The sequence below is a fragment of the Clupea harengus genome, chromosome 20 (assembly GCF_900700415.2).
Source record: "Clupea harengus chromosome 20, Ch_v2.0.2, whole genome shotgun sequence".
NCBI lineage: Eukaryota > Metazoa > Chordata > Actinopteri > Clupeiformes > Clupeidae > Clupea > Clupea harengus.
The window spans coordinates 20,433,484-20,446,934 of NC_045171.1; the positions used below are offsets into that span (position 1 = coordinate 20,433,484).

The 13,451-nt window shown below is 43.3% G+C and overlaps 1 protein-coding gene across 2 annotated transcripts; it reads right to left on the reverse strand.

Moving 5' to 3' along the window:
- Positions 1–1,278: 1,278 nt before the first annotated feature.
- Positions 1,279–13,420, reverse strand: slc30a9 (solute carrier family 30 member 9). 2 transcript variants are annotated; one of them, XM_012833926.3, is made up of 20 exons: positions 13,132–13,420; positions 11,944–12,090; positions 11,515–11,721; positions 11,400–11,423; positions 11,270–11,317; positions 11,021–11,120; positions 10,690–10,782; positions 10,434–10,516; positions 10,079–10,137; positions 9,561–9,628; positions 5,918–6,020; positions 5,712–5,767; positions 5,248–5,383; positions 5,094–5,133; positions 4,895–4,966; positions 4,586–4,693; positions 4,096–4,261; positions 3,501–3,630; positions 2,821–2,934; positions 1,279–1,728 (listed from the first exon to the last, which is right to left on the reverse strand). In XM_012833926.3, exons 2-20 carry the CDS (start codon positions 12,050–12,052, stop codon positions 1,684–1,686), a joined length of 1,761 nt encoding a protein of 586 aa, XP_012689380.2. In that variant the 5' UTR covers positions 12,053–12,090; positions 13,132–13,420; the 3' UTR covers positions 1,279–1,683. The 2 variants fall into 2 exon arrangements, with proteins under 2 accessions (XP_012689380.2, XP_012689378.2); XM_012833924.3 differs by having other exon boundaries at positions 11,944–12,093; positions 13,132–13,419.
- Positions 13,421–13,451: the final 31 nt, after the last annotated feature.

The following is a 13,451-nucleotide window of genomic DNA, read 5'->3' on the forward strand; positions in this document are numbered from 1 at the left end:
GCAGGCAACCTACACCGCAGTCAGCAGCCTCTCAGACTCCCCACGAAGACACCACCATTAAGCACAGGTACATGCTGACAAATAACTTAACCTATGCCACAGCGTCACTGTAACGAACCTTTGAGTTAGTACCGTTAGCAAGTACTGGAGGCCTTACATAAGGTAGCTTAAAACGAAATAACTATAGTGAATGGACCGTGTAAAATGGAAAGTGTATAAGGATATTATTAGGAGGTAGCCTATATATGAGTTCACTCAAGTATTTCTAGAGGAACTTTCAGTAGTCTGAAAATGCCCCCATTCATTAACTAATTCATAATTATTATGCTAGAAGGGTAACCACTGGGTTTATATCAGTAGTACCCCAATGTTAGGTCTGAGACAATAATGATCTTAGAATTATTTATTTTTTTAGTTGCAATCTTTGGATTTTTACATTTTGTGTACACATGAGTATTTGCTGTGATTGATGTCTGACGTCTGACACTGCAAGACTCAGTGAAATGTCATACACAGTGTCTTTTTTTCCAAGAGCGGCTACTCTTCTCTTTTCCAGCAAAAACACACCATGAAAACTCAATCTACATTTAAAATCCTTCTTCTTTATGGAAAATATTAACATGACCATATTCGGTGGTAACACTGGTACCTACAGCTGTCATCATTCGTGATTCCTGAAAAGCCCCGTCCTTTCTTCACAATAATCTGGTGAGGCCAATTTGCATCAAACTCATCCATTATGACGGAAGTATATAACATTTCTACAACTCTTCTCTGTTTTAGTTTTTTTTTTAGAGAGCAGTGATTATGTTCCTTATAAACTGGCTGCATTTCTGCTATATGCAAAGCACACCGCATTCATACACTGTAGTGGAAAAGAGAACACTTGTCCATTGAAGCGAGGTCAGCGAGTGTCTGCTGCAGAAAGTGCTGTGGTTGTTTGTGTTTGGTTCGGGTGCTCGACGGGGGCTCTCGAGCAGTCAGAGTACATGATTCCAGTGTGGACCTGTCGGGTTCACAGTAACGGCCAAGGCAGAACCCAAACCAGAACACAAGTGCATTTAGAGAAACTTCATCTGCAGCAGACTGGCTGGTGGAATGAGCCTATATCCCTCACTCTGTGGGATACACTCAAGTATAGTAGGCTTGCACAACCACAAGCTGACAGCCAGCCACACACACACACACACACACACACACACACACACACACGCACGCACGCACGCACGCACGCACGCACGCACACACACACGCACGCACGCACGCACGCACCAACACACACACACCCACCCACACCCACACCCACACACACGCACCAACACACGCACGCACCAACACACAAGACCATAGACTCAAGAGGTGGTCTGAGGATGCACACTCAAAATTTTGGGCTGATGGTCACATGACCCCTTGATTTAGCTTGACTATGGCAGAAAATAAAATGAGGGGGAAAAAAATAAATAAAAAATAAAATTAAAATGAACCTTCTCCTGAAGCTTGTTGTAAGAACTTGTAAGGGAATATGTTGTGTGATCGAGCACAGTAAGACTTCATCTTAGGTGAGGTGGTTGGGAGAGAGGGAGCACACGCTGACTCCTCTTCCTCGGACTCCTTCGCTCAGGCCTTTCCTTCTCTCTGGTTTCCTGTTGACTATACATCGTTCTCCTCCTGCCAAAGAGAGCGTTATAGGATCTCCAAATCCACGTGCCGCACCTCTGGGTTCCGTTTCTGTGGGGAATTTCAGGAAAAAGGAACACCATAAGATCACTGGCCCTTATTCATCCCATATTCTCAGAAATGCCAGCCAATGAGAGACAGGATACACAGAACACTCCAGGTCATATAAATAAACATGCAACTAAATGCAAATGGGACTGATATATAGGGTCCGTGCACATATACACCTAACTATGTGCATAACAATACCGTTACAGATGTGTTTGGGAGATTGTTCCAGACATCCTCCAGTTAATGACATATTCTAATAACCATCACTAAAACTGGATGTCTTAAAATGAGCCTGGGCTTCTGAGCTCCATCAGCAAACAAAATGAAACATATCCCACCTCTTTTAACCAGCAATCAGTAAACATACAGAAAGATGGACATCCTTGCTTGGCGATTACTTTGAAATGGGCATTGCAAACTGAAGCGGATTCCTACAATAGCTAAATCTGGCAGACTTTTGCTTCCAACATAAAAAAAAAAAAGACCACACACATGCAAACGAATCAGTAACATCATCCTGTTGAAGCACACAAAGAAAGCAATGCCCTCTGTTTGTCTCTATTGCAGCAGGATCAATAAAAGCCAAACTCTTACACACCACCCTCTGCAGCTCCTCAAGACTGCAACGCATAAGCACCAGAGAGAAAACATCAACCCTTTCATCACGCAGGCTGATCAAGAATTACATGGAGTATTTCCTCTGTCTATAATCACATAGCGGTGCGGGTGCCTCTGTTCAATGTCCAAGAAATTGCTCTGACAAACTGCCACAGTAAAGTCTCTCTCTCTCTCTCTCTCTCTCTCTCTCTCTCTCTCTCTCTCTCTCTCTCTCTCTCTCTCTCTCTCTCTCTCTCTCTCTCTCTCTCTCTCTCTCTCTCTCTCTCTCTCTCTCTCTCTCTCTCTCTCTCTCTCTCTCTCTCTCTCTCTCTCTCTCTCTCTCTCTCTCTCTCTCTCTCTCATTGGGAGGGCGGGAGGAACTGAGTGAGTGTGAGAGAAAAAGAGGAGAGAGTGAATGTGAATGAGAAAATGAGATTGCGAGGGATCGCGGTGAGTGCGGGGAATGTGAGGGACTGAGAGTTTGTGAGCCTCCACCTTAAGTTCCTTCTCCAGGCGGTCCACTTCAGCTCCGAGCGTGTCGATGATATTCTCCCCATGCTTCAGCATGAAGTTCTCCAACTCCTCAGGTGTCTTCACCAGCTGAATTTCCTACACACACACACACACACACACAGACAGACAGTATGTCACTCCAATTCCAAACAACAAGAGCACATTTTCTTATATAAATATATGTTATATGCATATATGTTTGAGAGCATTATAATTTCTCTGGCAAGTAAAGAAATGCAGACTTAATACAGTTTATCTGACATGCACAACAGAAAATGTTTTTGTCTTTGTGTTTGTGAAACTACACTGTGCTCTGGTAACACCTGTTTCATATCTTTATCTCTACATTATTATGCAGCCTCTCACTGCTGTGCTCCTCCTAGAAGCTGCTGGGAGAAAAGAGTGTGTGTGGAGAGAACTCAGTACTAAGTGCTAAGCTAACCGCTAACTCACTCCACTGAAAGCAAGGGACACTACATGCACTGTAATGAAAGAAACTATACCACAAACAGAATAATTGATCTTGGATGTAACCGCAGCCAAACTCTATAGTACATCATAAACAGAATATAGTGTTTCTTACTGCAGGAGCTTCTGCAAATAAACACCAATGCATGACGAAAGTATTTTCTCTCTGAGGGTTTATTTGTTTTCTTCCTTACATTGAGGATCTGGTCGATGTCCTGCTTCTCCAGGTAGGAGCGCGTCACCACCCGCCCATCAAAGTCCACCTCGGCTTTGAAGCGCACTTTGCTTAGGCCCAGGTCTGTGGCCTTCACGTCGTGAATCGCCCTGGAAACCAAGCAGAGCAAGAGGAGAACAGAGACCGTCAACGTGAGCGGAGGATGGTGAACAGGACGAACACGATTCAAAATGTCACAACCTTGACTTGACAGAGGTTTCAGCAGATATTTCTCTTATGGTCATGTTACTCAGTGTAACCACCAAATTAAAATTCTGGGGGATAAAGTACTTTATTTCTGAGCTGGATTTGAAGTGTGGATTAGATTCGATTAGAAACATCATTGTTTATCCAAACATACAACACCCCTAGAAATTTGAGAGGACAAACTGTGACAAAATTGAGAAACACAGAAGTGCCTGTACAATTCACTCACACACACACACACACACACACACACACACACACAAAGGGTACATGCACAAACACACAGAGCCTAAGTGTATCAAATGTCAACACACAGACACGCAGTAGTGCGCGCACACACACACACACACACACACTGTGGGACTAACCTAACGGCAGGGTCATTTTCTAAGAACTCTGTGAGCTTTGCCACGTCCTTAGCTTGGATGGAGCGCCCCAGTAGGGCCTCAGTGTTGGTGTAGATGAGGAAGGCCGACACGGTGCCCAGCAAGGTGCCAACCCCCAAAGAACCCAGGCTGTCATAGACCGGATTACCTGAGGAGTGTGGGAGATAGACGGAGTAGATGAATACGATTTCTGATATACACAGCTATGGGAACATTCTAACAAATCAGTGCCACAAGACTTGAAGGACATTTTAAAAAAAAATTTAATCCCGTTCAGCAAGTGGAGACTGAGTGCTTAGCACCCTCTGCTGGTTGAAACACTGATTGACACTGATTTCAGACATTTGTTGAGTTGTTGATCCAGCCTTTCAAGAATAGGACTGCATAACTACTAACAGCTCCCTCGCACTACTAACAGAGACATTTTTCTTGCTTGAGCTTTGCATGCAAAGAAAACACTTTGTTTTTCTACCTGTGAGGGAAGTCAGACCCATGCATGCAGCAGCCATGGTCACTCCAATAACAGCAGCTGCATCCTCTAATAGGACCACATTCGTGCTGGGGTCACGACTCTGCATCACTGGGGAAAGAAACACAACAAGAAAACAGAACAAACGCATGAATTTTACCCATTCACCACACGCACACATTTCCTTCTGTCCTTTCTAAGCTACTGCATACATATTGTTAAGTCCTTCTGATTTCAAACTTTTTCCTGCACACACAAGCACAACTAGTGTGACAAATTCAATCAAGGACTTGGCTGATCGCCGACACCTACCGTACTCGTAGAAGGAGACTTCCTGCTGCTGAGCGCTCTTTTTGATCTCGTTGATGGCAACCAGAAGCGTAGCTGAGGGCAGAAGAGACTAAAAAGATGCAATTACGCTGCCACGCGAAGCTCACTGAAATAAAAAAAAAGCTCTCTGCAGAAAACTGCAGTGAGATCAAACGTGCCAAAGGACAAATCGTCAACCTACCTCCTTCAGAAACGAGTGATCCTGCCAAAATGCAGTACGCCTAAGGGACAGAGAGGAAGACAAGGAAACATGATGCGGTCGGCAGTGGCACGCTTGTGATCTTGACGCCCAGCGGGAGGCTGTGTGGTGCGGAGCGAAGCATGTGGTGGCTTACCCAAAGGAGGGACTCCATTGGCTGTGGATGCAGCAGGCCCATGATGCCGTGGTACCAGGACAGGCCAGCGCCCATCATGAAGATGCCCACGCCACTGATGAGGGAGGCGATGTAGCGCATGTTGGAGAACCCGTACCTGTGTGTGTGTGTGTGGGGGGGGGGGGCAAATATTCAGAAACACTTATATAAGAAACACATACAAATATATACTTATACAATATCAGTATCAGACTTCGAGTTCTTAAAATGGTGTCAGGGATCGCAAATCAAAGCACTGAGGCAATGGTAATGGGTCTTCATAAATAAATCTAATTGAATTTCATTCAAATCAAAGCTGAACTGAAACTGGCCATCAGCTACATATGGTCAGCACAACCTTGTTGTGAATAACTACTTCTGAAGAAATGGGGTGCATCATCATTCAGCTGATCTAGCACTTTGGGGGGGGGGGGCACGGCTCTTACGGGTGTACAGCATCGGGATTCCTCACAGATTGACTGATGCCGATCGCTAAGAGAGCCTGTGCAAGGAAGACAGGAGAGGAGGACAGAAGAAAAGAGAGAGAGAAGTAGAGAGAGCAATCAACATGGTAAGTGAAAAGGCTATGAATGACAGTACCCTTCCTTAGTATTCAGAAAACACATTCCTGGTAAGGGCGGACAAGACTGACCTGATTTGCTGTGTCAGCCAATGAGTGTATGGCTTCAGAGAACATACTGGCTGATCCAGTATACACCCAAGCCAGTAGCTTGAAGAAAAAGTTCAGTCCATTTCTGTGAAAAAGAAGAGAAAAAAATAATCAACAGCACACATGACTCGACGCACCCACTATCAGTATGGTAACCATAACAATGGCAGATCATTAAAGGCCCCAGGCCCACTTTGGAACAAGAAGAAATGAGAAATGTCAATATTGTGATCCAAACACCCTTGGAAGAAGTTACAGTAGATTCTCTGTGAGAACATGAGATTCGCGATAAAGCAGCTGCTGGGACCACCAAACATTGGCAAGTATAATCTCCAAAATGGTAATCTTATCATGGTAACAAAGGAAAGGTACCCACACTGGTATTGCTCACCTGGCACCTGGGGCCAGGAAGCAAACTGAGGTGTGAGAGACTGCAATTAATCATAGTATGGGAATGGTGGTAGGCCACTGGAAACCATCTCAGACAGCAGGTCAGAGAAAACTGATTATCATAGAAGCCTAGCTCATTTACAGTAAAAGCCACGGAGGCATCTTAGACACCGTAAATGGCTTGAGTTGGAGTGGTTCAGATCTGCACAGCTGAATCCGGAGTATGCTCTACGTGTTTCGTTACTGTACTTTACTGGAAATAAAGACTGACTGCTGCATCACCCACAAAATAAACATCCTTTTCCGACAAATTAGTGAGCCACCCATCATGCAATTTCTGAAATCTATTTCTGGATATCTGCACATTTAAAACAACATAGAAAGGAAGTTGAAGGACAGGGATCATCTGCGTCTCGTCTTTGTTCCATAATAAGGAGGTGCCGGGCTATGGGTCAGCTCTGTGCAATTTTGTTAACGATAACAGACAGTGGCAGAATTTTTTAAACTCCGTTATATTTTAAGCCGGCGTATAGGCGTGTGTAACATTGTGTTTAATACGACCCGAAGAAGTGTGGTCGGCCCTGACAAACTGTGGCAAAGTATTCAACTAAGTTAGCTGGGTAGTAGCCTGAACAGAGTTTTATAGACATAACTTAACATTTTATAACACAAATCCATAGGTTGTGATTTGATCCGACATGACGTGATGAAGTTACAATTTAAATTTAGGTTGTGGATGTGGTTGGCTATTAGAAGTGGACATTTCATTGCTGAAAGACAGTTAGAGCATAGCTTTCTAGTGAGTTGCGTAAGTGGACTAACATCAAGCCAGACTGACAAATAAAGCCAGCTTGTTGTTGGTGGTGTTTTTAGAACATTAGAATGAAAGATTGGATTGTTAAATACATCACAAAACACGGTTCCTAGGGGATGTTCGACGGAATAGAGAACACCAAGGATAAGCCCTCCGAGTGGGCCGGGTCCCTGTTTGAGAATTATTCCAACATGACAAAAAAACAAGGGAGGGAAAGTTGCCAATGCCCTTTAAGGACTTCTTGCCACATATAAAGTGACCAAGAAAAGATTAGACGAGGTACAGGTAGTTAACTCTTAATGACAGAGCGGTACACGTGAAAAGCTTTCAGGTCAATGACACAATTTTGAAAATTGAGAAAGTGCAGTTGCAGAAAGAAATGGGAATTGTCAAGGCTAATATCAACATGTCAACAGTGGAAGTGTTGTCGAGCGAGTTAGAAGAGGCCAGGTCTGTATATAATTACTTGATGAAAAACAGCTTATATATGGATACCCAGGTCTCCAACTGAATATTCTGACATTGGTAGCAGTAACGCCGGAAATGAGGATTGTTGGGTTAAACACTCAGATTCACAGGATAGTCGCCAAAGTTCAAGTGCCACGGTTAAACACCCAATGGCACGGATTCACTCCACCACCGTGCGTAATGGAGCTAACGGAGATGAGGTGATGTCACACACCATCAAATGCCTTACCCCCACAGAGTTAGAAGCAGTGGTAAAGAGTGTGGGAATGTTTGAACCTGGTAAACACGACCCTCTAGATATCCTCACCAGTCTGGAGACCTGCGTGAACGTATATAGATTAACAGCCTTTGCAGATAAGCTACTGGAAGCTTTTAAGACATACAGTGGATCCCCTGACATTGTGACAGGATGTTGGCAATGTTGGAAGTTTGATTTGATCAACGAAAGTTATCCCCTGACTCGCTCTACCATAGAAATGCTTGTGACTCATCTGTGCTTGTGACAATGAGGAAATTATTGCTAAAATGACTAAAATGCTAAAAAGAAATCAGACCTCTTTTAAGGAGTCCCACCCAGCTGCAGCTATAGTGAGTAAGCTTTTCCAAAAAACAGGAAACAAAGAGGGTAGAAATCCTCTAGTTCTTATTAGCAAAAGATGGAAAAGCTTCAGGAGAAGCAATCCAGTGGCCGTTATCATATGCTATACATGTGGAGAGGATGGGCACATTGCGAGACACTGCCCAGGTAGTGGGGGAAGGTATGAAGACTTTGTTTGCTATGCATGTGGAGAAGAGGGTCACATCGCAAGACATTGCCAAGATAGAAGGGAGAGACCACAAAGTAACACTCGGCACTCTGAAGCATGTCTAGTAAACCTACCACTCTCTAGTTTGGCTAACAAGTGCACCAAGTCTCAAATAAATAAATAAATAAAATCACATCAAGAGGAAAACATTTGATGTCGTAACTATTTCACACCAGAGCAAACTGCATAAGTAGACGTGTGTTTGGTCCATATAAGCACATGATGGAAAATAGAATCTAGCTTGGTCAACCAGTGCACCCAGAAGATGTGAAATTTCTGTGCACTCTCCTTCTCTATGCTGGATAACAAAGGCAGGGAACAAAACAGAAGGTTCCAGCAGGTAATCATACATTTCAGAGGTCACGATGAAAGGTGCACGCCATTAACAGTGGCCATAGCAGCCATAGGATAGCCGTGGCCTCAACAGGAGGCCATGATCAGTACAAGCATGTGACCCGAGATCACATAATGTTAAAGGCTTAAGAAAGATCCTCAACAAGGGGAATAAAATCTGTAGCGATACAGGCATGGCTGCTGCACCAGTACTATGCGCTGAGCTCGGTTTTGCTACTAACAGTACTAGTTAGTGGTAGTATGGCATCACCCAGCATATTACATTCATGTAAGTATGCTATGTTAGTACATCACGACAGCATGCAGAATGGATCCATCCTATAAATGCAATGAGAATATTATATACACTAAGTCTCTCTGTCTGTCTGTAACGTTTTAACTCCCTTGTGGCCCATTAGCAGCCAAGTGTGAATGGACATGATGCGGAGGACAGGCTGTCCCTCATGTGACCGCACACATGCCTACTAAACTCAATCACTTTAATCTAATAGCCAGTAGGCCCCCATAGGCATGACGTCCCGTGCCACCACAAACCACTCACTGGCTGACTTCACACCGGCACACCGGCACACCGGCACACACACACACACACACACACACACACACACACACACACACACACACACACACACACACACGCACCGTGAGGTGTGTGTCTGGTTCATATTTTAGGGACGTGACTCTAGTCTGGCTAACTGATATACACAATAGAAAAACATATTGAAGACACATGAAGGAAAACAGAATCTAGCCCAGTCAACCAGTGAATCCAGAAATTGAATTAGAGACTTACATGCATATAGCTACCATTACCACCTTCCCCGGCCCTTGTGAAAATGTGGCCCTCTTGCCTGATCGAGGCTAGAAAAGAAAAGCGATTTCAGGCAAATATTATGTGAAAAGAAAACATGAATGCATTCCATTATATGATCTTTTTTTCTGTTTGTCAAGCAAACCTGTCAAGATGTCCCTATAGTTTATTTATATTATATTGAGGCTCATCATGATAACGATGTTAATGTCACTCACAAACACAAAATAACCTGCTCAATAATGTTCTGTAGACAACTTAACTATATTGCATGCAATGCATTCTAATACAGTAGAATAACTATACAGCAATTAAAATAAGACTAATGCATAACTTGTAATTTTGTGACAACCTTTATCATCTCACATATTATAATGCACCTCTGCATGAAAAAATACCTGGCCATCAGAAGGTCATCAATGAAATCCTGTACATATGCAATCTTATACAAAATCACCTGTCACCATCATCACATGTCTTTATATTAGTCACAGACATACCTTAGTGTTTCCCCAGAAGTCCTTATATTCTTTTAATAGCTGTTGATTTCTGAAGATATCTGGAACAAGTGTGACAAAATGAGCGATAAAATCCAAGGCTTTTAGTGACAAGTGACAAGGGTCAGTTATTAACACTGATAACAAGAAACTGATGACTTCAATCCTGCTTCTTGGGTTAAGGTCCATTGTTTGGATTCAGTATAGTTACTATGCGCCATACATTAAAGGGAGATAATAATTAAATGGATTCAGCATAGTTACTGTGCTCCATACATTAAAGGTAGATACTCATTAAATGGATTCAGCTTATTAAACTAAAATGAAGGTGGAAAGGAGAGGTAGTTCAGGTACATACTCTCTTCATACTCTTGTTCGACCACCTTTCGAAGAGTTCTCTCTCTAGCAAGAGCTTCGTGACTGCCCCACACATCCAGAGCTCTGACAGAATGGACACAAAACACTGTTCAGAGATCAGGACATTCACATACATATTATATGTAGATGCTACTTGTGAGATGATGAGGAAGCAGACCGCTGTAGGCGGCTCCTTTGTAAGACTTAAAGACATTACTGGTCTGCATTAGCAAATTAAAGCGGTATAAAGTATGTACTTGGCTTCGACGTCAGACCGCAAAAAGACGGTAAAAGCCTCTGTGTCATCGTGTGGACTCCGGCGACGGATCTTCCGTAGCTGTTCCAGGTCACTAGAGAAGCACAAGAGGTCACAGTCTTGAGTTCACAGCCAGACATTACAGAGTAATAAACCTCTAGTCAGGACACAGCACAGAGAACTTCTACTACAGAACTAAATTACTCCAGTCACATAACAAACACACTGTTGACATTACAAATACACATCACCGTTCGTGACTAAATAAACACATATTTCCAGAGCCAAATGAGCATATGAATCATTGCCTCCATTAGATGTTCTGCATTTACCTGGGCTTCAGACAGAACTCATTCATGGCTCTGACAGCAGTGATGAAGTTGTTCTGGGTGTACTTTATCCCATATTCTCTCTTCTTTAGGACGGCTCGCACTGAGGGCACATCAGGGTCATATCACTTTTTTTAGTCTCTACAGGTCCACATTTAAAATATGCACACTCATTAACCCATCTACATACACTAGAATGCGCAAGTAATCTCTCACACAGACACACGTTATAGAGTATGACCTCTGTTTTACCTTTTACTTGGATAGCCTCTGTTTTGGTCAGTCCTTGGGGCTTAGGGTCTGAAAAGATGAGTGGGTTAATGATTATGGTTTTGAACAATGTGAACAAACGGTGACAAAGGAATAAATAGACAAAACTTACCAGCACCATCTTTTACAGATGTACCTGAGGAAAACATAAACAGGTAAACATTTACGCACACACACGCACTTTGCTAGCTACATGCATATAGCAATAACACAAGCAAACGCATTACCTTCAGGGGAAGGCTGAGCTGCTCCTGCTGCTGCTGCTGCCAACACCTTTTCTGCGGTGACAGGGGGGTCAGTTGATGATGCAGGAGGCCCATCTTTACTACCACCTGAGGTCGAGTAGTACTGAACCTGCGCCCAGGCAAACGACGGCACTCGACAGTCGGGGAAGCTGAGCCACACGTTTTGCACCCTGGCGCCATTCTGCCAACCTGGACCCAGTGAAAGTCAGACACCACCGTTTCGTTTTTTATCTGAATTCTTGAACACTACCTGAATAGGCCTAAAATTTAAGAAGCTAAATATGCAGGTTAAGTGCAAACACAGCCAACCCTTATTACTCATAACACAATAACTAAGATAAAACATGATATGGATCTAAGTCATGCAATATTGGTTATGAAAATAACACAATGAATCCAAAATATGCTCACCATAGCAAGGACGGGCCACTCTAGGGGGCCATTGTGACAGGGGGGCTCGTTGGTGCAGGTAAACCCTGCAGAAGACCTGCCATGGTCTATGGGCTAGGCCGGGAAACATCCTGGCTTTGGCAAGGCGCGGGAAAGCAACGTTGGAACCTGCTGCGTTAGCACACAACAGTAGTGAAGATAACTGCGTCTATTCGCGACCGAATAAATATCCATGCATTTGTTCCAAACGAAGGCCTAATGTAAACGCTAAAACAATGGAACTATCAACTATCCTGCTACAGACATAACCAGGGAACTACAATATGAGAAGCGACAGTGAAAGCATCATGCATGTCATGCCTGCATGTCATGTGCACATCCTTAACAGAGGAATTCTTCTTGATAGCAATGCTAGGCTAGGCTAATGTCTTTCATTGGGATATGCTAGCTACCTCAACAGGCCTGCACTCATCTTTTATCTACATACAAGCCGTTTGAGGTCATAACGTTAGTGGAAACAAGATGGTGTACATATGTCCTATTAGTCTTTCCAAGCGGTGTGCTGTTTATTTTGTGAAATTATGGATATAAGCGTTCGCTAGTACAAACTATGTGGTTATTTAGCTAGCAAAGTTTTGATTATTACAAGGACTTACTCAGCAAACTGCAATGCAATCCATGACTACAGGAAATGAGTTGACTGACATTACCTTACCGGCAAATCACAAGGCAGTCTTTACAAATGACAACGCATTTTAAATCACGTTGGCTAGTACTTTTGGATGGTTAGCAAACGCCACCTCGAGCTTTAAGACTCACTGGACCTAAAGTAGCGAGTTCGTCCACTTATGTAGCTACACTGGTACTTCAAGGAATTTCTTAATCGGTATTTAGTCCACATGTAACATTAGCTTACAGTAGTCCTTACAAAACCCCATAGCATGCGTAAGATACCTACATCGTTTAAGTTGTTAATGTTGGCAAGGGTAGGTAAAAAGCTCGGAATCTAGAGTTTAGCTGGTGTTCAAGAATAAAATAATCAGGTTATAAGATGCTACTGACTTTAGCGAAGTTAGCCAGCTTGGTAGCTAGCTAGCTGCATAACTGAAACTCCCGGAATAGATACATTGACATTAATTTATATATACGTATAGGATTGTTGCAAGTTTACATATAGGTATAAACAACCACCCGATATGACAGACTTACCTTTTTGTGTTGATTTTTATTCGGCATATCTCAGTCCATTTCTACTTTTTGACACCATGCTAACCGCTAACTAGCTAACCACTGCAGCCATATCAGCATCAGCCATACAAAAACATTGAAAGTATAACAACGACGAAAATCTCGCGAGAAAATGTCCACTTTAGGGTGTGTTCAAGAACGTGGAGTTTGCGCCGTTGTATATCTCCCAGTCGTTCGTATTTGGGATGTAGGCTATCAAAGCAGTCAGCGGTTCTAGTCCAGTCAAATTCAGCGAAGTGCTCCTTACGGTCCTCTAGCTGAGCGTTCTGTGTCTGCGCTCA